This window comes from Enoplosus armatus, chromosome 7, assembly GCF_043641665.1.
Source record: "Enoplosus armatus isolate fEnoArm2 chromosome 7, fEnoArm2.hap1, whole genome shotgun sequence".
Taxonomy (NCBI): Eukaryota; Metazoa; Chordata; class Actinopteri; order Centrarchiformes; family Enoplosidae; genus Enoplosus; species Enoplosus armatus.
The window spans coordinates 12,679,469-12,701,171 of NC_092186.1; the positions used below are offsets into that span (position 1 = coordinate 12,679,469).

Below are 21,703 nucleotides of genomic sequence, written 5' to 3' on the forward strand. Positions count from 1 at the left end.
CAGTGTCATGGCAGTGTTGTGCATGTACTCACATTTCACAGCAGGGAAAATTCTCTCTGCATTCCTACTTTCATAAATGTAAAGAGGTGCGTATGGAGATCTGGTACTGTCAGAAGTTCATAGTTCAAGGTAGAATTGGAGGTAAAAGTTATGGACCTTCACCCTCCCTCTGAGCTCTGAGCAGATGCAGCAGGATTAACCCCTCCAGTCTAGATGAAAAGACTTTGCCCCTGTAGTGACAATAAGCCAGCAGTGCAGGGGACCTGGCTGCAGCAAACTACCCCCACAGCAGTCTCCGTGGCAACCACATGCATGGCTGAAGAGTGATATTGCGTCTCCACACTGCGATGAGCAGAAAGAGTGAAAAGAGAAAGGAGGGAGAGGGGGATCTTGGTTTCATAGTTTGCAGGGGGAGCTAGCATTACATGAGAGTGAATCGGAGTGATGACATTGTTCCTAAGTACCAGCTGAGTGCACCTATACATCTACCTCTGTGGTGGAAGGGCTATTCATCTGTCTGGAGCTTTTGGACAAAGGGACAAACAGGCAGACAGGTCTGCTCTGCTGTTGACACTTTGATGTGTATTATACGTCTCAGGTTTCCTGATTGCTTCAGAGGAAATTAGGGATTGATTCTGGATCATCCAGTGTTGTGGGTTTCATAGTCAGCCAGGGCATGGCTGATGCTGGATGCTGGAGAAACAATACTGTGATATCTGAAGAAAGACCACCAAGATGGACATGGATTAAGGAGTGAGGTACTCCTCTGATGACTGAATTTCCAAGTATGCAGCCAGCCTCAGTTTTGTCTGAAAGGGGGAATCACCTGTGGAAAGGTGGTCAATCATTATTTCTTTAGCCTTGTTGTTATGATTGACATGTATGAATATTTCGGTAGCATTGCTACGACTGAAGGATCCCTGAAGCATCCAGCACTTCCACAAAGAGTCAAATGGAGAAAAAATACCCAGTAATTGCAGGAAGAGAAAAAGGTAAGCTCATTAATGGAGTTCTTACAAAACGAGTATAAAACTGAACACCCTAAAGGCATCAACATCATTAGCTATGTTCCAGCTGGTCATTTGGTATTTCATCATTTTAAAGGGGGAACACTGACTTGAGCAGAGTAGAGGACTTCTCACTGTGCAGACCTGCCAGGACTCGCTCCTTTCTGTGAAAAATGCTCCCACTTGTGCTGCTTGTGTACATGCCCCTGAACACTTGTATGCTGATGTAATGCTTTGCCCTAGGTTGTGTCTTGATGTGTGCTGCATCCTGCTTGCTGGCTGTTTGTCTGACCCAGTGCACACAACAGACAACAATCAGATGCAGTCTCTAAGCTCATTGGCTGCTAATTATGAGGTCTAATTATGATGTATTATAAGGAGCAGAATGATGATGCGGGTCTAATGCAGATAATCAGTAAGTGGTCACAGTTATTCTGAGTTGTGCAAAATTCTGTAAATTAATGGACATTGCATACTTATTACTCACTGACTGATGCTGAAATATACTTACTTGCACATGACCTTACTTTTCTATAGCACACAAAGCTGCAGAGGAAGCTGCTTCCATTAATTACTCTCCCTTATCTGTGATTTGTTCACTGTAAATGTATTTTATAGCATATAAATGTGTATGTGTGTAGGCTGTCCATCTCTGTGATATCTCCCTTCCCCGTCTCTAGGGCCAGGACCTGGGCGTTATGGGCTTCCTCCCACCATTGGATTTGTTGGCCATGACTTCACCAAGCCAACAAGTCCCGCCTATTCTTTCCATGGCAAGATGAGTGACAATAGTGAGTTCTTCATCTCTTCCATATAGCTACAGAGGAAACGATTATTATTTATGGAATTGAATTGAATCTGATATGGTCTTGGTCAAAGCCATAAATTTTGTCACAACTAAAAGAGATAATTAAGAATAAAACCAGCAAAACAGGCACAGACAGAAACACTTCAAAGCATTTTTATATACAATCACTGATGATTTAATCTCCTCAAATACATGTCATGAGCTAAATCGCTGAGTGGTACACGTCCTAAGTGGTGTAATGTCAAATTAGAGCCAGTAGGGGGAGACAACACCTCATAATTCTGTATTTATATCATCTGTTCTAGTCAGTATATTTTAGGACAACGGCATGATCAAACCAAACTGCAGAGCAGACATTATATTGAATTGATCATAAATATTTACTTCCCCTGCAGTGTATTGTGTTGACTCAAGTCCAGGGCCTCAGTATCATGTTGATGCAAAAATCACTCGTTTTGGAAGGGATGGCACGCCTGCATACTCAATGCTGGGCAGAATGAAAGCACAGAGTAAGTTCCTATTCTGCAAATATCTGTTATTGAGTGCACATTTAGTTTTACAGATTAATTTATATGTCGGAATGTTGTAATTTTACACTAAGACCAAGCTAATAGCTCCATTATTATGAAAGGATGAACCCTTATACAAAAACATTTGTTTTTGACACTACTCCTAGAGATCCAGTGTCAGCTGTTACAACTGAAAATCTGAACCCCACTAAGAACACACTCTAACACATGGTGTTGAGTTGATGCTTTATATTATTCAACTGTTTTCTGTTCATTAGAGGAGCTATTCCAGACACCCGGACCAGGTGCATACAGCCCTGAGAAAGCCCCACCATGCAACCTCCAGCGCAGACCCCCGTCTTACACAATGAGCTCTCGTACACACTACCGGAGCATCGACTCAGTACCTGCTCCTAACAAGTACTGTCTCCCTCCGCTTATGGGCCCTCAAGTCCCAAACAAGCCAGCCAGCGCAAGCTACACAATGTCAGGTAGTTACAGCACAGGGGGGCCATCTGTGGATTTAGCCAAGACGCCAGGGCCATGCAGGTACAACAGTACGGAACCAAGTGTTTATCTACCCCGACAGCCAGCATTTTCCATGCTGGGACGTCACAGCTTACCCAGAGACGCCACCAAGAAACCCGGTCCTGGAAGTTATAATCCAGAGAAAGTGACGATTCACAAGGCTCGGGCACCAGCCTACTCCATGGGCATCAGACACTCAGAGTTTGTTACTCCATTAGTTGTCAATGTTTCTGACTGAACACCATCCATTCCCAAAAGATACAAACACAATTCTGTAATCTGGTAGTTCAAAAAATATTCATGAGAAAACACATGTGAAGAAGTACATTTTATTTTGTTCTTTAAGCAACAAAGAACTTGTTGACTCACTGTCAAAATGTATAATATCTAGAAATAATATTATGTACACAACACAAACATAAGTTTAAAGAACAGGAATCAAACACAGAAAGCTCTTTTGGGAAAATCGTGGGCTTGAGAAAAATAAAACCCTATGCCTGTATGACCACACTAAATAAATCAATCATAACAAAATGGCATCAGAAGACATTTTTAAAAAATGTATTAAAATGTACAATATTCTTTATAAGGTTATCATTCACAGTGGAATCAAGCCGTTTGCCTCTCATTACCTCTAAAAACTGAGGGAGTTTGAAAGGACAAAAAAAAACACAATACAACTAAGGGTTTTCTATACAATACATTGGAATATATGTAGAGATGTATGTAGGAAAGACGTATGGTCCAAAGACAATACAAAATCAGCAAAGATGATAGCAGGCATGTTACAGATGGTTCCCATTTAATCCTTTGGGAGAGGTCTTCTGAAAAGCAGTATGTGTGGCTCTGGAGAGTAAAGCAAAGAAGAGGCATCTGTCAGCATCATCCACAGTACAGTGGTTACACTATACAGTGTACTTTCAGGCACACAGCTGTGGTGCGTGTGCATACAACTTTCATCACAGTCTAATGGCACATGCTAGGAGCCATTTAAGGATATGTTCAGATCTTTTTTCACATCCTCCTTAATACAATGCTCACATGCTTACTGGTCACTGAATTCATTCCTCCTCTCTATGCTGATCCCTTCATGGCGGTCTACCAGAGATGGCTGACAAAATGCAGCTCTTCTGTGCAAAAATGCACTCTAAAGCTGAGCTTAAGTTAAAATGAGGCTTCAGCAGTCAGGGGGTATTTTCCAAATTTACAGTCTTACGTACACAAGTCCATCACTGATTTTTCCCTGGACAGTGTTTCCTTGCTGAGCTGCACTGGAGTGATAGCAACACAAAGGGGAATTTTGTTCTAAAAATATTGTAACTTTGGAAACACCCATTTGATTGATTATTACATAAAGACTATTTTAAGACAATACTTGACTAACTGTGAACGTATACTTTAAGCCCACAGTTAATTAATTACCTGGTTTGTGGATCATGTAGTGAATCCAGCCCTGGCTCTGTTGCACCCCCAGTCCCCTCCATTCATCTTCTGTCATCAGGTGGGAGGAGGGCACCAGTTTAGACAGCTGCTTTGGAAGCACGACATGCCTATTAGAAGATAAATAAAACTGTCAAGGATCAAACATTTTTATCAAGAGGAGGTCACAATAACTTAACGGTGAGGAAGTAAAATCCAGTTAACTTTAATATAACTTAACGTTGACGCTCGAGGCCTCTTTTTACGATACTAGCAATGTAAGATTTAGTTGGGGTTTTTTTTTGTACATTGCAGTTGCAGTAATTTTATCCCCACAAGGTTCAAACCACATCGATTTTAACATGAACCCTAGCGTTAAAGTGGCAATTAGCATGGCTAGCTGTGTACCAGAGGGTTGTTTTGTATTATTTGCTAACCTAGTTATGAAACTTAACGTAACGCTAAGCTAAATGACTTACTTAGTGGCGTTACTGTCTTTTACTAAATCACCAATGTCAAAATTAAGTTGTCAGCAGACGTTGACATTATGTTGAGCCACTTAACTCCAGCTAACCTAACCAATCCCTAATTTGACGTTAAGCTAACTAACGTTACTCGACACAAAATAACGGACTTTTGAAAACAGCGTTACTGTTAGCAAATGCCCAACACGTTAATCATACCTGTACTCAAACTCCTCATCGTTGTACTTGTCAGAATAGTAAATCTGTTTTTTCGACATTTTCAGTTAATGATAGCAGTCGAAGCTGAAGTCCAGAGAGCTGTTTTCGGGTGATGTGAAGTAGCTAAGCTAGCTCACAAACTCACTAGCAATATTTACGAGCGCAACAAGCTACTGTCATCTGCCGCTGTTTTCAGAGGACAATTCAAACACCAACGGTTCCCCGCATTCCCCGGATTGGTCAAAGCAGCAGCACGTGGACGTGCCATCTAGTTAGATCGTCTATATTTAGTAAGATGGTGCACTCGGCGGTGAAAGCGCAACTCTTCAACGTGTAAGCACGGTTTGCAAAACAGTGGGTGTATTTCCATGTAATTTGAAAACATACATGTCAGCTACTATCTTAAGTTTTCGTTTTGTGCCATATAGTACAAATAGGTCGTAGGCGTTTGAATGAAAGATATCTGATTGCTTTTGACAACGTTTCTGATCATTCGAAAAGGGGCTCGACGAGTGAGATCTCTTCACCTCTTCAATCCCTCTGCTACGTCGCGACTCTGCCTGCCCTAGTCCCCGGGGTGCTGCAGCTTGTCACAGGAGGCGTGGGCAAAACATTGCCAGGAGAGGAGTGCAAAGGGCACCCAGTAGTGGCGAATTCAACTACTGAAATTTACATTTTTGGCCAATATCGATCATGCTGCATACAAAACATTTTGTAATAAAATATTACCCCAAAACAATCCAGACAGTGGTCATTCAAAGCTAAATCATACATGCTACAACGTACATAAGGTGAGTTTCCAAATCATGGTTGAAAATATTTATTTGGAAATCGATCTAACCTGAAGGCCTAATGAAATACAACATTGATAAATATATACAGTCGTTTTAAAGATTGTCATCATTCATGTTATTTTTCCTGCCCACACCTGCTCACTGTATTTGCTACTACTTTGCTAGTTGCTTCACTTTCTCAATATATGGACCAGCATGGTGCATATAGTAATTATATGCACTAGTTAAACGTTATGCTGATGCCGTTTTGCCTGACCACATTGGTCCAATAGATTGTTACAACAAAGAATGTAATATATATTTAATAAAAATCTAAATTGCTTCTTGGAGCAGGTCCTAGTCAAATAATATTTTTTACTATTTATGTTGGCCACGACACTGATTTGAGGCAAAGACAATTATTAAAACTGTGATTCCAATTTATGTTATCTCACAGTTATTTTTATTTTATTTATTCAGTCATACTTTATACATATGATATTTTTATTTTTAGGATTTCAATTTGGATCCAATCCAGGGACTGGAGGTGAATTTGTCTTGTCACTTAATATGTTCTAAACTAGACTTTGATCTCTTACTATAAAAAATAGACCCTTCTCTTATTTCTATTCTTCCACTGATTTAATATATTTTATTGTTGATTTTTCAATAATCACTTTTGTGATATCACATACAGAGAAATGCACCAGTCACCGGCTACATTTTCTCTCCAAGCTTTACATAAATATATGACTTTTCCCAGTCAATGATTTGAAAGTACATTAAAAATAAACTCTCTTTACATTTTAACCAAACAATACAGTTGGAGGATTCTGTGTTGCAAGTAACCTATGTTCTTGTTCTTCGTTGTAATCACTGTTGTCAAGGTAATGGCGGCTAATGAGTGGTGGTGTATTCACAGCAGGATTTGTTCCACTTGTATATGCAAACTACCAAAGGCAGGAGGTAAATGTTAACTCTTCACATACAGAAAATCACAGTATAGTTGAGTGATTGAACGTGCAGTGTAACATCAGATGCAATTAAGTAATCAATCATTATTTATGGAAATTACACTTTTGGTTTAAAAATAATTTTATTCAATTTGGCTTGAAGTAATAATGGTTCTATACCTATTTTGATTTAGTGTAGAATATGTTGCAAGAGCAGATATTTGTTTTTTGACAGAAAAGGGGACAGACCGTACTGAGGAAGACCAGCTACTTGTGCATCTGTCAACATGCATTGATTCCACCTGGTTTATCAGTAACTTCTCTGTAGCAAACAAACAAGAAGTGGTTGGCTGTTTGGAAGAAGGTGGGATGGCAGTGGCGGTGGTGTCAGGGTCTCCTGACTAGTGAAATTAAATTGTTCTCTTATTCAACCATACAGCTCATTTGTACTATGATAGATGAGGCAAACACATTGCTTTTCTCTTATGAAAGTCATTTGAAGTTGACCGGGCTGGATCATATTTTCATCCCCCTTCTCATCCGAGCCTGACAAATAGGTAAGCTTCCTGCTCTGATGTCTTTCTAAATAGCTTTTAGTTTACAAATGCTGTGTCAGTAGCATTAGCAATGCACAATTTGAGCATATTTTGGTCAGTGTAGTTTGTTTGTTTACTGTGTTGTTCTTTGGTCACAGATAATGTGGTCTTACACCACTATACAAACTGATAATGGGACTAAACAAATTGTAATGACTTGCTTAATTGAATTTAAGCAATTGATACAAACATAATGAGCCTTTCTCTTTCCTTGTCTGTGTAGGCGGCATTATTTAGTAAGTAGATTACCCGTCTTTTTTGCGAGGCAGATGACCCTGACTATTCGGTTATTTCACAATCAATGCAGACGTTGCTCACAACTGTGTGTATTTGCAGATGTTTTTGACCCCATCAAAAGGCATCCAGGCTTCTTGATCTGTTCTTTTAGCATTTAATGTCACTATTCCCTTCTTTATTTTCCCAAACTGAATAAACTCTGTGGCTATGGTGGAACATTCCTAACATGATAAAAGACATCTTTTATTAATACCTTGCATTCGCTCCCACCTGTGTGCATGATTTGACAACCACAAAAAGAAGTTGCACAGTGCAAATCCCTGCTCACTCCACAATTCTGACTGCTGGTGCATACCTTACGTTACCTTTGTGTAAAATGGGAAATTATAATTGTGAGTGAAAAATAGTGAACTGGAAAAAGGATTGGAAATGATTTGACTGGGAGTGAGGAAAAGGAATGAGGGAGGGTGCTAGTGAGGAGCTAAAAGGATCATGCTGAGATGGCTGATTGCTCTCTGGGGAGGCAGATGGGAGGGTAGTTGGGAGGAGAATTCAGACAGATGGGATAGGGTGGATGTTTTCAGACATATACTCCCTTATGAGAGTGGCTGCATTGTTGCCTTTGTTAAGTTTTCTTAACAACGTCCTGTTGCCAGGACAAATGGAATTACACACTCACCCTCATACACACACATCGACTCGCACAAAATACACTTTAACTAATTAGATGAGACTCATGCTGGCATTTACACACACATTCACAATCAATACTCTTGTATGCATTTTTAGCTTTCTACACATGAAGAACATTCCTTTAAGGAGACTGATTATGGCAGATGCTTATTGCAAATTGCATTGACAGTGGGGACCAAATACCGGGCAACCATGTCAACTCCCACTTTATGTCAGGTTTGCTCCATGCTGGAACCAAGGAACGCTGGCTTATTCTTCATATGTTTAGCTTCCTCACCTCAGTAACAAAAAAAAGCAAGCAGAAATCATTATGTCTTTTCAAATTCAATATTTATCATCAAGAGAGAGACAGAAAAGAGTGCTGATTTTGCTTTGAGTAACCCTTAGTAATGTAATCTTAATATCATTGCTATTTTTTGTTGATGCCTCAGTTCATACATTAACAGCATTGTTCAGTACTGTTAACCTAGCCTAAAGATCATGTGCAGAATTTCCTTTTATATTGAAAAAAAATAGGCGCTCTGTAGAGTATGAATGTGTGTGTGAGTGTGAGTGTGTGTGAGTGTGTGTGTGTGTGTGTGTGTGTGTGTGTGTGTGTGTGTGTGTGTGTGTGTGTGTGTGCATGTGTGGAGAGTAGGGTGGTTCAGGCAGATGTGTTTTAGCTAATACAGTCTGAGAGCAGCTGGGCAGGGCAGGGCTAATAGACCCAATGACATCATCCAAAGAGAGAGAGAGAGAGAGAGACTGGGAGCATACGAGCGAGCTTGCCTAAGGCAGTGAAAGGAAGCAGGCCAGCTCAGACAGAGAGGAGAGTGGCATGAGACAGTGTGTGTGCGTGTGTGTGGACGGGACCAGACAGCATTCAGTTGACAAGGATATAGGACTCCACCTGGAAGATTCTCTCTCTAGTTTTCTCCCCTTCTTCCATTACGCCTCTCCCCCCCTCCCCTTCCCCCTTTCCCCTTCCCCCCCCTCATCCTCTGGCAGTTATCCTCCCTCAGCTCCTGCTTCAGGCGGCTCCTCCGGGCATGCTCCTTAAGCCAAAGTATGGCCGCTTTCGCAACGAGTCTGTGACCTCCTCCGATGACCTGATGCAGAGCTTAGCTATGAGCGGAAAAGTTGTGGCCACACCGGTGGTCCCCTCCTCCACCCAGAGCCTTCCTCTGCCTCCTCTGCCTCCCCTGCCTCCCCTGCCTCCTCTGGATCCCAGTGCCAGATCGTCCTCCTCTGCTGGGGCTGCAGCCCTGGCTGACTCCCCTTGCCTGGATGGGGAGCAGGATGCCACCACTACCTTCTGCATGCTCATCCCTAAGATGCCCCAGTGGAAGTTCTCCAACTCTCTGCTCAGCCGGAGCCCATCCAACTCCAGCTCCAGCTCCAGCTCTAGCAAAGACTCGGGCAAGGCAGCAGCAGCTCCTTCCCAGGCCTCTGTCTCCCATTCTTCATCATCACACAGGCCAAGTGGTATCATCTCAGCCAGTGGCCCAGTGGCCAGTCTCGCAGCAGTGCTTAACTCCTGTGACCCTGTGTGTGTCACCCCCTGTTCCCTGCAGGCCATTCGAGGGCAGAGGGCAGTTGCAGCGGCAAACTCTGCCAGTCCAGGAGGGCACGTATTTGGGGCCACAGAGGCCATGGCGAGCCCTGGGGGTTCTAGCAGCTCCAGGTCAGGAATGAACCGCAGGACAAGGGTGGAAGGCATGTGGCTTGGGGGAGAGGACTTCACCCAGAAGGGTAGCTTCATCCACAAACCCTCTCAAGGCTGGCTGCACCCCGACAAGAAGATTGCAGGACCAGGGGCCTCTTATATTGTCAGGGTGAGTCAGTGGGCACCTTTTTTTTAATGCATACTATATACACATTGTAAAGGAACACGTAAACATTCAGGATTTGTTTTGAAAGTGTGTGCAACAAAAAGAAATAACTTATTTTTCTGGTGCTCACATATTAATTAACTGCTCACAGGTTCTCAGTGAATCACATAATATTAATGGCCCCATTTAAAGGTTTCTCCATCTGGGTGGGAAACAAAAGGACACCACAGTGCCAGGCAGTTTGTTATGCAGCTCATGTTGCGAGGGCTGGGGAATACATAATTTAATCCAGATAGATGGCTTGGTGTGGCTGGTAGGGAGACTGCGTCAGGATAGCACACAGGCGTCAGGGTGGAGAAAGATAAACCATGAAATGATGTGCGCAGACTGTAGTCAGGATCATTATTTGGCCACACTGTTTACTGTAAACTGTATGCATCATTTACTACACTTAAAACAATAACCTGTATTTATAGTGCTAAGTCTGATTGTGAGCTCTCACTGTAAGCTTGTGGGAGTGGTGTTCTTTGTGTGGTTTCGGGGTTGTTTACATCCGTGTATGCAAAGAAACAATAAGATTTTATCTATTAAATGTGACTTACAATCTCTCTGCACAGTGAACCCCAATCTTTATCATAGTTAGTATCATTATATGATGAATTTAAATAGTATGTGAACTCTTTTTTAAATATTTATTAAAAGTAAGATCAGGCTACCTAAAGAAGTGGATGGTTGTCCCACCAGAGAGATGAGAATGATTATAAGTAAGTGAAGATATATCTTCATCGGTGTGTACTTGTGATTTATGTTTACAAAGGGTTACCATCCCAAGCAGACTGCTTGACGTCAATGTCAATGATCTCCTCTTAGCGATCCGCCCCTCTTGCACTGCTCTTCCCCCCTCTCCCCCTGCTCAAACTAATGACATGGCTCTTGATTAGCCCAGTCCGGGGCCCAAGCACACTTTCTAATGGCATTATACAGGCACCATTCATTCCTATATTCAGTTAAGTTTAATCACAGTCATTTGCATCATGTGATGTGGAAAAGGATGGTTGGATTGGTACGGGAGGGGTCCAGTGATGAGAACGTATGAGCTCTGATCACCATACAGCCGGGCTGTCCTGGATTCATAACAAGTGCTGCTCTAATATTTGATTGATATCTCAGTAAATTATCAGAATGAGCTTTTAACAGCTTATTGTTGTCATCTGAAGGTGTACTGCAATCATTTTAGATTTTAGGCCTGCGTAAGCTAACGTTTGAAATGCATTTCACAGCAGCTAAAGCAGCACCATATGTGTGTTTCAGTGGTAAATCTATGCAGGGAGGAGTACTTGCTGCATGTATTAGTGTCAAAGTGACAGTAGATTTCTGCTGTGCTGTGCCATTTTCAAACAGCATTGCTACTATAGCGCACAGCGCTCTCTCTCCCCCCTATTTCTGTTTCAGTACCTCTCTCTCTCACTCACACACAGACACACACAGTCACTCTTCTGCTGGGAAAGACACAAATATGATTCTTAGAATTGGTTTCCTCCTTTACACTTTCTCTTTGTCAGGCTCTGTGTCTGGCCTGCATCTGCCATCTTTGACAGCCAGGACGCTGCAGCAACCATCAAACACAGCGCTGCAGCTGCCAAAGTGGCTATCATTTAGAGAGCTGTATTAAAACCAGACTGCTATAATTTTATAGTGTTCCCTTACAATCTGGCGCACAGTATTTCTCTGTCAAACTATGAATATCTGTAATGTCATTTTTTGTTGCTATTGGTGGTTTGCACAAAGGTCCTTCCATACAAAAGTGGGAAATTAGAAGGAACTTTATTGTCCACAACATCACACTCACAACGTGAATTACAAACAAGACAGGACTGTATGTACTGAAAAACAACTACACTACACTATCCAGATACTGTTTGGTAACATCCAGCTGTCCTCAGCATGTGTCCCAGTATCATCTGCCCATCCATCGTTACACAACATACATGCCTCTTGATCTTGCCTTGCCTTAGTGGTAAGATGAGAAGATATTAGATAATGTACTTTGCTTAGGACCTTTTCTGCATTGATAAACCATAAAATGGCTATGATTTATCTCATAGAAGGCCGCCACGATGCAACAAAGTTTGAACAGGGCAGCCAGCGTTATTACATTTCTGAGGAATTCTTCTTGGAAAGTCAGTATCCCGTGTAGTCCTAGGAACAGTGTGGTGGAGACTTGGCCAAAAGGATAGGATTGCAGATAGGGTGATAGAAGAGGGGATGCGTTGTATCAGGAGATGAGTGTGTGACAATGGAGGCATTGGCAGAGAGAGGGAAAGAAAAAAGAGAGAGACAATTTTCCTGATGGAAGACTTCCCCTCGTCTCCAAATCGGGTTAGAAAGCTCATTAAGCTCTCAGACTCAAAGGTTCTCTCTCTCTCTCTCTCTCTCTCTCTCTCTCTCTCTCTCTCTCTCTCTGTATGTTGCAGTCACTAACAATCCTGGAAACTGCACCAAACAGAACATTGACTGAGCTAAAGTGCTGTTGGAGAGGATGGAAATTATGTAGCACCAAATTAGTTTTGCAAAGAGTTTATAAATCATGCACGCTGATATATCGCTGAAGAGATTTTGTATGAGAAGTCTCAAGCAGGTGAAATTACAAAAGGACCGGTCACTGACGTTGCCTTTCACAGTCAATGGTCACAGCCATAGTCATGAATTTGTAACATTAATCAATGCTGTGAATGTGCCATAGTCAGAGGGTTAGTTAGTACAGATATTTACTGATGATGACACACACATTGATAGCATACACAAACACACTCACACCCTTAACATCCCCCAGAGGCCTGAGACGCTGCAGTTTGTCCATGATTTGGAGCTCTTAGTGCTGCTAATCTAGTCAAGGTGCCATTAGCACCCCAACCTGACAGCTATTAGGAAGCTGCTCAGCTGACTGCTACCCGCTGGAGTACACTTTAATGGCCTACATGTGGATTTGAGTTAGATTATGATGCATCATTGGAAATAGCCATGCTTACCTACAGAGGATTACATAATAAAAGATTTGTACATACACGTTTTACTCCAAATGCAACCTTTTCTATATTTGAAACATACAGATGCTTATTTATTATGCAAGTTAACGTCCTCAGAAAGCTGGTAACTTTCCCATAATGAGTTCACCATTTACTTTTGAAGTGACCCAACATTTTTGAGATATCTAATCTCCAAAACCATATTTCAAAACCTGTTTTAATTTTTCTGTTTGGTTTGTTTCTTTTTGCAGTACATGGGCTGCATTGAAGTTTTGAAGTCAATGCGCTCGCTGGACTTCAACACGCGGACTCAGGTGACAAGGTAAGCTGGTGACCAGCTCTATGGGTAGTGATGAGTCAGGAGAATTTGATCCAAGATGTATTGGACTAACTGAAGTATCAGCCACCATGATATCAAATTGCTACCAGCGGTGTTTCAGTTCAGGGCTGAGTAAGAAAATAATTCTTATTATTATGTCAATGATAAGATCATACAGTCACACCTGTAGCTTTTGGTTTAAAACAGCTAACTTTATAGAAATGTAGAGAAACCTAATTCTTGTTTCATTGACAACAACACATTTTTGAAATTTCTTGTACTTCATTTCACCAAACCCTGCTCAACCAGTTTCAGAGGAAATGTAATGACAATGCAAGTAAAAAAAATGTGAATCAAAACTAAAGTCACATGGTTGTGCACAATGGCAGCAATATAGTGTTGTGTGTCCCAGAGACAAACAAAGCTGCTGTATATGTGCTCTGTGGCATGACAGATCATAAAACTATACCTCAGGGTCTTAATATGTCTGTGCTGGTGTGTTTTTATGCCCTACATCATGTGATGTTATTGTTATAGAAGCAGGGTTCTTTGCAATCCTCGGCCTCATGGGAGGAGTGCACTCCCCCCCCTCCCTCGCTGTCTCTCACCCTCCTCTCTCTCCTCCACAATCGATCGTCAGTAATCTGAGCCCACCGTGCATCCAAGGCTTAAGTGCAGGGGGAGGAGGCAGCAGAGATGGAGTGATAGAGAGGGAGATCTATTATTGATGATGCTTGCTAATGACTGTAGAAAGCTGCAGTGGTCCCCTGAACGCACCCTGCTGGATAATGTCTGCGGTTCTAACTTCATGAGGAGGGGGAGGAGGGGGGAGAAGAGAGTTCAAAACAAAACAACAAAACAAAACATTAGCGAAGGCAGAAACCATACCGAGCATAAACTGACAACACTCGCTTTTATTGTAGTATGACTGATCAGTTCAGTCATGATTGTTTTAGTGCATTGATGATGATTTGTTTGTTGACTATATAGTCAATCTTCAGTGCCTGAATTTCGCCCTAAGTTCAATTCACAGCAGCTGTTTCTATTCAGTAGAATGCCTAAGGCAGTTTATCAATGACAGCTTTAAAACAAACTTCCAGTTTTTCCAGTGAGGCTAACGACATGAGGCCAGGGTCTTTGGGGAACATGGGGCTGACCATCTGTCCCACAAGGCCAAATGTCTTAATCAATCTAACAAACTTTTACTGCATGTTAATTGTTGCTGGATGTCACTCAAAAGCAGCAGAGCCTTTATTATGCATCCAGAGCTGGCCTTTTTTTCCAGCTTGCTGACTTATACAGAAGTTAATTTAGTCACAAAACCACAACAAAACATTCAGTGGTTGGCAGAATTTCAAAAATGTACTTCGGCTCCTAGATTTGAAGAAGGCGCATTCTCCCAACAGTACTCTCTGTGTCACGATGTTAAACAGCAACACCAGTGATAATTAGGCCCAGCATTTTATTGCAGAGCCGATACTGAGCCTGCAGACAAAAACAACAACAGCCCATCTCCCTCCTCCTCCTCCCTGTGCCCTCTCATCAGCATGAGTCATTCGAACATTGCAGTGTTTGTCAAAAATCCCTGAGAAGACCTTTACTCGAGAGGGGCCCTTTTTAAATATTTACAAGCCACTTGATAGGAGCAACTGGGTTCTTGACTGCTGTCCCCGCTGTCCCCTGGCAGTGAGAGCTCCAGCCTCAAATCCACATTACGCCTCACTCCCGATCATCAGACACACAAGGGGAAGAGGCTCTGAACGCCCATTCCCAGGAGTTATAGCAGCTTCACTGTAACAAATCTACTGAGCGAATTGCACTGTGGAAAATAAATGGGAATAATGCCATACGTGTGGAATTGCACAGACCTCAGGCACTTTATTTTGGCTCAAATTATAGTGACACTTCTTCCCTCATTCAGTACGGAGTTAAACATGTCTTTGATTAATTGTTTATCTGTTTTCTTTGTGAGGTCCTTGAACATCAGTGGCTAGAACTAGTTTAGTACATGTGAACAGACCTGCTGGAAACCTTTTCTTGACCGTTGAACTGTAATGGGTCTGTGACCTATGACCTTAGCCCGAGGGAGGGAACACAAAGCTTCTGTTCATGTTTAACCTCAGGTTTTTCCATCATTGTGATGCAGCAGTTTTTTTGTAGCCCTGACCACCGGCTCAACATTTCAAACGTTTAATCCCAGTTATACTCCTCACATGGTTGTCACTGAATTATTAATATGTGGGTGCTCAGTTAATAGGAATCTACATGATTATTAGATAATAAATGTGTCCTTATAGCCATTTGATCAGTGGCCAGCGTGGCCCACTATAGTCTGACCTTTGACCTTTCTTCATTCCCCTAATTAGGGAAGCTATCAACAGGCTGTGTGAAGCTGTGCCAGGCGGAAAGGGAGCTTGGAGGAGGAAGGTTAGTAGTAAACTTTAATCTCACTGTGCATGTTTCATTATATTTATTATATTGTTACTAAAGCATACATGGTTTTATACTTACATGAAGTTGAAGTTACCACACAGGATAGTACAGTGGTTTTAAGAAACTTAAGACTGTCTATGAAAGTAACTTTGTGTGATGCTCTCTGGCTTTTCAACTACAGTAAATACAGCATGGCATTTCTGTTTTCTGAATCTAAGTACAGTAAAGTAAATATGTGATTTACTGTATTTTTTTTCCCATATAGGCCCTGAACAAAGCTCTTCAGTCCATTATGGGGAAGAGTAACCTGCGATTTGCAGGCATGAGTATTGCAGTCAATATTTCCATAGATGGCCTCGGTCTGCTTATCCCTACCACCCGACAGGTATGATGCTACACTACCATAAATTAATCTGTTCAAGGATTAGACTGATACATTTGCCCAAATGGCCTTTAATGTTAATTTAATGTAAATGTTGTTGTCTACCGCTGGTAAAAAGAAGCTTCCTCCCTGACAATGAACAAATTAAAAAGTCAACTTTCAGCAATAATATGTGTCAATTTATCAATTATTATTCGGTTTTCTCACCTAATAAATATTTCATTGAAACAATAATTTGTATTTTGGCATCTCTGGTCTTCTTGTCCATTTGTGTTGTCTATATCCACTTTAACGAATGATGAGATGTAAAAGTAGAATACTGAATACAAACCTCTGCCTCTGTTTTATCCACTTGTCTCTTTCAGGTGATAGCACACCATCCCATGCAGTCCATCTCATTCGCCTCTGGGGGAGACACTGTGAGTGCAGCTCTCCTTTATGTTGTTGTTGTTGGAATGGACATTTTGGCAGACTGCACGTATCTGACTGGATCCCATTTTACTGGTTTCCAATCTCATGACCGAAAGAATCAATGAGGGCTTTAATTTAGTTATATATGTCTAACTGGTCTGGTCTAATTGAATGTTTCCTCCTGTCTGTTGCAGGACACGCCTGATTATGTTGCATATGTGGCCAAAGACCCTGTGAATCAGAGAGGTATGTCCTGAAAAACCTCTCCTTCTGCTTTATTGCCTGTTTCATAACTATGTTTATACAATACTGAATCTTAAACATGGATTACTCAGAGGGAAGCTCACTCCTACATGCGTTTTATTTTTGTAATACTAAAAAGTTACATTATAGCATATCCACCATTTCGAAACAAAATAATTATCCAATGAAGTTATTCCTGATATGAAAGTAGACTATGACATCTACTACAGGCCTTGGTTTAGTCTATAAATTACTAAAATGTTTGAGCAAGATATCCCCCCCATTAAAAAATCTAATTACCATATAGTGTTTTGTAAAGAAATGCTTAAAGTAGTGTTTTTCTTATACTGAGCCAGGATCTTAAAAGTATGTGGCAGTTGGAAAAACGTCTTCTCTTTTTTTTTCTCCTTCAGCATGTCACATCCTGGAGTGCTCAGACGGTTTAGCCCAGAGTGTCATCAGTACCATCGGCCAAGCCTTCGAGCTGCAGTTCAAACAGTACCTACATAGTCCTCCCAAAACCATGGCATCTGTGGAGAGGTAACATGACAAAATGATTCTTCTATGCTTCTATGAAAAGATGAAAAGCCTTGAAAGACTTTTTGGCATTGTCCTTTTGTGGAGTGATGACACAAAAGTAAATCATTGATTTGCAGCATATTTCCACAACACTACTAGTATAGAAATGTAAACAGCAACCCAACTTTTATATACATGAAAGCTTTAAACTTGTTGACACTTGCAGCTAATAAAGTTCTAAGTTACTAAGTTAACATCTTACTTACTTTGACATAAATACAGGCCAGCATGAAAGAGCTGAGTCGCATTTTCCAACATGATCCACTGTACAACTCTCAGATCTCTTTCTTATTTATGACAAGGAGACATGATAGTTTGTTATTATATTACCTTAAAATCCATCTTATAATATTGATTCTCACCCTTTCGATCAAACCTCAGGTGTTTGCAGTGATACCACTGCAGACACTGGAGGAACTCCAGACTTTTCTATTCTGGTTTCAGATGAATGCCTTCCTGCTGCCAGCTGCAGCAGCTCTGGTGATCTATATAAATCACAGATTCATATAGATTACTTTCGGATGTGGAGATGTCATCTGATCGGACTGAATCAATTTGAGAACCCAGTTCTCCTTATCATTATTAATACTATTAATATCAGTATAAAAAGCATAATTACTGTTTAGAATATAGAAGTTGTGGTATCAATTTCTGTAATACTGTTCTCACTGTATTTATATAGACATTTAGCTGCTGGACCTGCATAAAATGTATCTTTTCACATATAACCCTCTTCAGGTCTGCCAGGACAGAGGAGCCGATGTGGGGGGAGGACGAGGACTCATCTGAGCATGATTACTACAACAGCATCCCAGGGAAGGAGCCCCCTGTTGGGGGAGTGGTGGACTCCAGGCTCAGATCCAGTGGAGCCCTGCTGGGTCACATCCACACCCAACCACAGAGCAAGACCGCAGCACAGGTGAATCTCCAGACATGATTTTGGAAACAGCATAAAGTCAGCTCAGGTTCTGGACTTTCCTTAGCTGTGCAGCATAGTTTCTTCAGACTAATCACCATCATGCAACCTTACCATCTAATGTCATCACAGATGTAATGGAAGCTACATCTGGTCATTCTCAAGTAGTGCATGAGGAACCTTTACCAGACATTGACGGCCAGACTCAAGCTAAACTCTTTGATAGCTCCCTCATAAACTGGTGACTGATATGTTTTCCTGCTCCTTCCCAGTATTGTGTACCTGGAATTAAACAGTTGGAGCATGAAAATATACTCCATAACTGTCTCCCTGATGTGCCTGCATCATAATTTCCAAAGATAGATGTGATTACACAAAGAGCCTGGGCTCCTCTGTTGCCTACCGGGTGAGAGAAATCACCGCTCTCTCCCTGACAGCAAAATATGGTGACAGGGCGTAGCTAATGTTTCAAATAGAGTGCTTCAAAACGACATTATGTGGGGACGAGAGATGAGAGAGTTGTCCATTCAGGTATGGAGACACAAATGTATTTAGGATGTGTTCTTCTGGTGTATATGTGGGTTTGCAGATGGGCTCGCCAGCTAGGAGGGAGCAAGCATCTTATCCCCCTGGTCAGCTGTGCTATGAACTTCACTGGGACACTGAGACCACCAGCAGTTCAGGTGAGACACCCTGTGGCAGTAGACAGGTATAACATCTGGGAAACAAACCAGTTTATCAGAGAGATGATTTAGTAGAACAATAGGCTTTAATAGAGAATAGACTAAAGGGGGTGAAGGTGTGTGTACTTTTCTCTCTGAAAATGGTTGAAATTTGTGTGACCTATTGTTGTACACGTCCAGTCATCACTGCACTTTGTGCCTTGAATAAAATATACTTACCTTCTGGCACAAACAGAAGCTCAGTGTTTGGACCCTTCTCGAGATCTCCATGATAGAATTAGGATCTTTATACAGGATGGCCTTCCAGATAAAAGACTTGGTTCAAGACTCTGGGTTCAAGTTGTTTATCGTCTTCGATAGGAGGGAAGCTCGGAGCGTCCTCAAGATTCCCCGAATTCCATTTGGATTATTACGATACTTGATACTTCTATCAACTTTGAGGAGGAATTTAGTGCAGACCACACCATTCTTTTCAGGAAACATGGAGTATTTGCTGGTCTCAGTTTCTCAGGGTAAATCCTTTGTTTGATTTTTATGGCATTAAAAAAAGATATTAAGTCACTTTGTTTTACTAAAACAATGAATGTATGTATGCTTTTCTGCAGATATTGACCTTTTACTGCTGTTTTAAATAACTTCAATCAATCAAACTTTGTTTATATACATCATCTTTCATTTAGGTTAGTGCAGTTCAATGTACTTAAAACTAAATGCAAATGTATTTTTCACTAGTCCAATAATAAGAGAATTAAAATTATAATAGAGTAGTGTAATATAGAAGACAATTGACATTATGATATAATGGATAAGAGGGTTAGGGTTAGGGTTAACATTTTTATATTTTATATTAATATTGTGAAAAGCATCCGTCCTACTTTTTAAAGATTTTTCTTTGCATTTTCACTTTTGTCACTAGTGAAGATGCACACAGGAAACAAGGGAAGAGAGAGGGGATGAATATTATATCCAATGGAAACCTGACATTGGAAACATGGCATGCGCTGTAACCATTCAGCTGCCAGGGCCCTCCAGAAGCTCCATACATTTGGTCTATAATAATATCATTAGCAATGCACATCCACTTTAGCACATACTGCAAAACTGGTTTCATTGTCTTAGCTTATTAATGGAAATAAGCTGTACACACACACACACACACACACACACACACACACACACACACACACACACACACAGTATGGTGTCAGACAAAACTCAATATTTCAGGTTGTGATTTCAACCACTAGAGGGGGCCAAAAATAAGAAACATAAAAATGTCACACACATACATATGACTACACATACACACACACACATATCTTCAAGTCCAATGTGTTGAGAGCACCTGTCTTTCTCAGGTCTGACATCAGATGGTTACCTGTGTGCTGATGGCCAGCCACCAGGCAGCAGAGATTATGAGGAGCATCAGTACGTTAACACCCAGAGTCTGGAAAACCTGGACTCACTGGCACATGGACCCGATGGACACAGAGGGGCCAGGGCACCCGACAGTCCCAAAAAGGACCTCTTTGACATGAGTAAGTGAGTTACTGTGACACATTGTGACAGAAACAGTGAAGAAGAACTCATTTTTTGATTTGAATAATTCTGTAGAGTGACCACACTTGTATTTGTGAAACATCATTGTCCCTGTAGGGCCCTTTGAGGACGCCCTGAAGCTCCACGAGGCCTGTGGCGGAGCTGCTGGGTCCAGTATGTCTGCTGCAGCCGGAGGTGTCCGGGTGCTGGAGGACCAGTGGCCCAGCCCTCCACGCCGTCGAGCCCCTGTGGCCCCAAATGAGGAGCAGCTCCGCAGGGAGACGTGGTACCACAGCCGCATGAGCAGGCGGGACGCAGAGAGACTCCTGGTCCGAGATGGAGATTTCCTGGTCCGGGAGAGCACTACCAACCCAGGACAGTATGTGCTAACTGGCATGCACTGTGGCCTGCCCAAACACCTACTGCTGGTGGACCCAGAGGGAGTGGTGAGTCTGGCAGCAAGTGAAAACAGCTTCTTACAAGTTCTTACTTGTCTCATAAAAAGCCAGCGGAGGAAAAATAGTCGTAATTAAGATATTTGCATGTAATACAGCTGCACCGGGTCTAATTGCAAAGTGGTTGTTTTTTTTAATTTGCTGATTTTCATATAAATGGATGTCATTTATAAACATTGAACATTGTTTAATAAAACAAACTGGATTTATAGGTTTATGCCTTATGTAATAAACACAATAACTTACATCCTCCCATCTTTTGTTGTCCTCCATACAGGTCCGAACCAAAGATATGTTATTTGAGAGCATCAGCCACCTTATCGCGTACCACCTGAAGAACGAGCTGCCTATTGTAGCAGCAGAGAGTGAGCTCCACCTCAAACAGGTGGTCCGGAGGAAACAGTGAGCCACCTGGCCCTGCATGGAACGGTAGGCGTGATGCCTAAAATGATTTAATGATTGAAAATGCAGATATCAGGGAGGCAATTTCCATTTTAAAATACTATATGTTAAGAAGAATTAGACTGGTATAAGTCCCTTAAAAGTCCCATTTAAAGAAAACATAGCTGGTTGTTGTTCACCTTAGAATTTTCACACTTTTTTTATTAAAATTTATTTAGTAAATGTATAATAAAAATTATGATTTGAGAAAAAAATGACTATGTTGACCTTCAATCTGTTCCTAAAACTGTCATCCTGT

The 21,703-nt window shown here is 41.6% G+C and overlaps 3 protein-coding genes across 3 annotated transcripts; 2 read left to right on the forward strand and 1 right to left on the reverse strand.

Annotated features, from left to right (window-relative positions):
• The first annotated feature begins 952 nt into the window (after nt 1-952).
• Nucleotides 953-3,090, forward strand: cimap1d (CIMAP1 family member D). Its single transcript, XM_070909446.1, has 4 exons — nt 953-992; nt 1,688-1,798; nt 2,211-2,324; nt 2,600-3,090. Exons 1-4 carry the CDS (start codon nt 953-955, stop codon nt 3,088-3,090), a joined length of 756 nt encoding a protein of 251 aa, XP_070765547.1.
• A 200-nt stretch (nt 3,091-3,290) lies between these two features.
• cks2 (CDC28 protein kinase regulatory subunit 2) lies at nt 3,291-5,099 on the reverse strand. The gene is made up of 3 exons (XM_070908513.1): nt 4,955-5,099; nt 4,275-4,402; nt 3,291-3,698 (listed from the first exon to the last, which is right to left on the reverse strand). The coding sequence occupies exons 1-3, from the start codon at nt 5,011-5,013 to the stop codon at nt 3,655-3,657; spliced, it is 231 nt and encodes a 76-aa protein (XP_070764614.1). The 5' UTR covers nt 5,014-5,099; the 3' UTR covers nt 3,291-3,654.
• Nucleotides 5,100-9,201: 4,102 nt separating this feature from the next.
• Nucleotides 9,202-21,409, forward strand: shc2 (SHC (Src homology 2 domain containing) transforming protein 2). Its single transcript, XM_070908512.1, has 12 exons — nt 9,202-10,020; nt 13,295-13,365; nt 15,729-15,789; nt 16,061-16,180; nt 16,543-16,596; nt 16,783-16,834; nt 17,245-17,371; nt 18,149-18,329; nt 18,916-19,009; nt 20,368-20,547; nt 20,666-20,994; nt 21,281-21,409. Exons 1-12 carry the CDS (start codon nt 9,235-9,237, stop codon nt 21,407-21,409), a joined length of 2,184 nt encoding a protein of 727 aa, XP_070764613.1. The 5' UTR covers nt 9,202-9,234.
• The last annotated feature ends 294 nt before the right edge of the window (nt 21,410-21,703 follow it).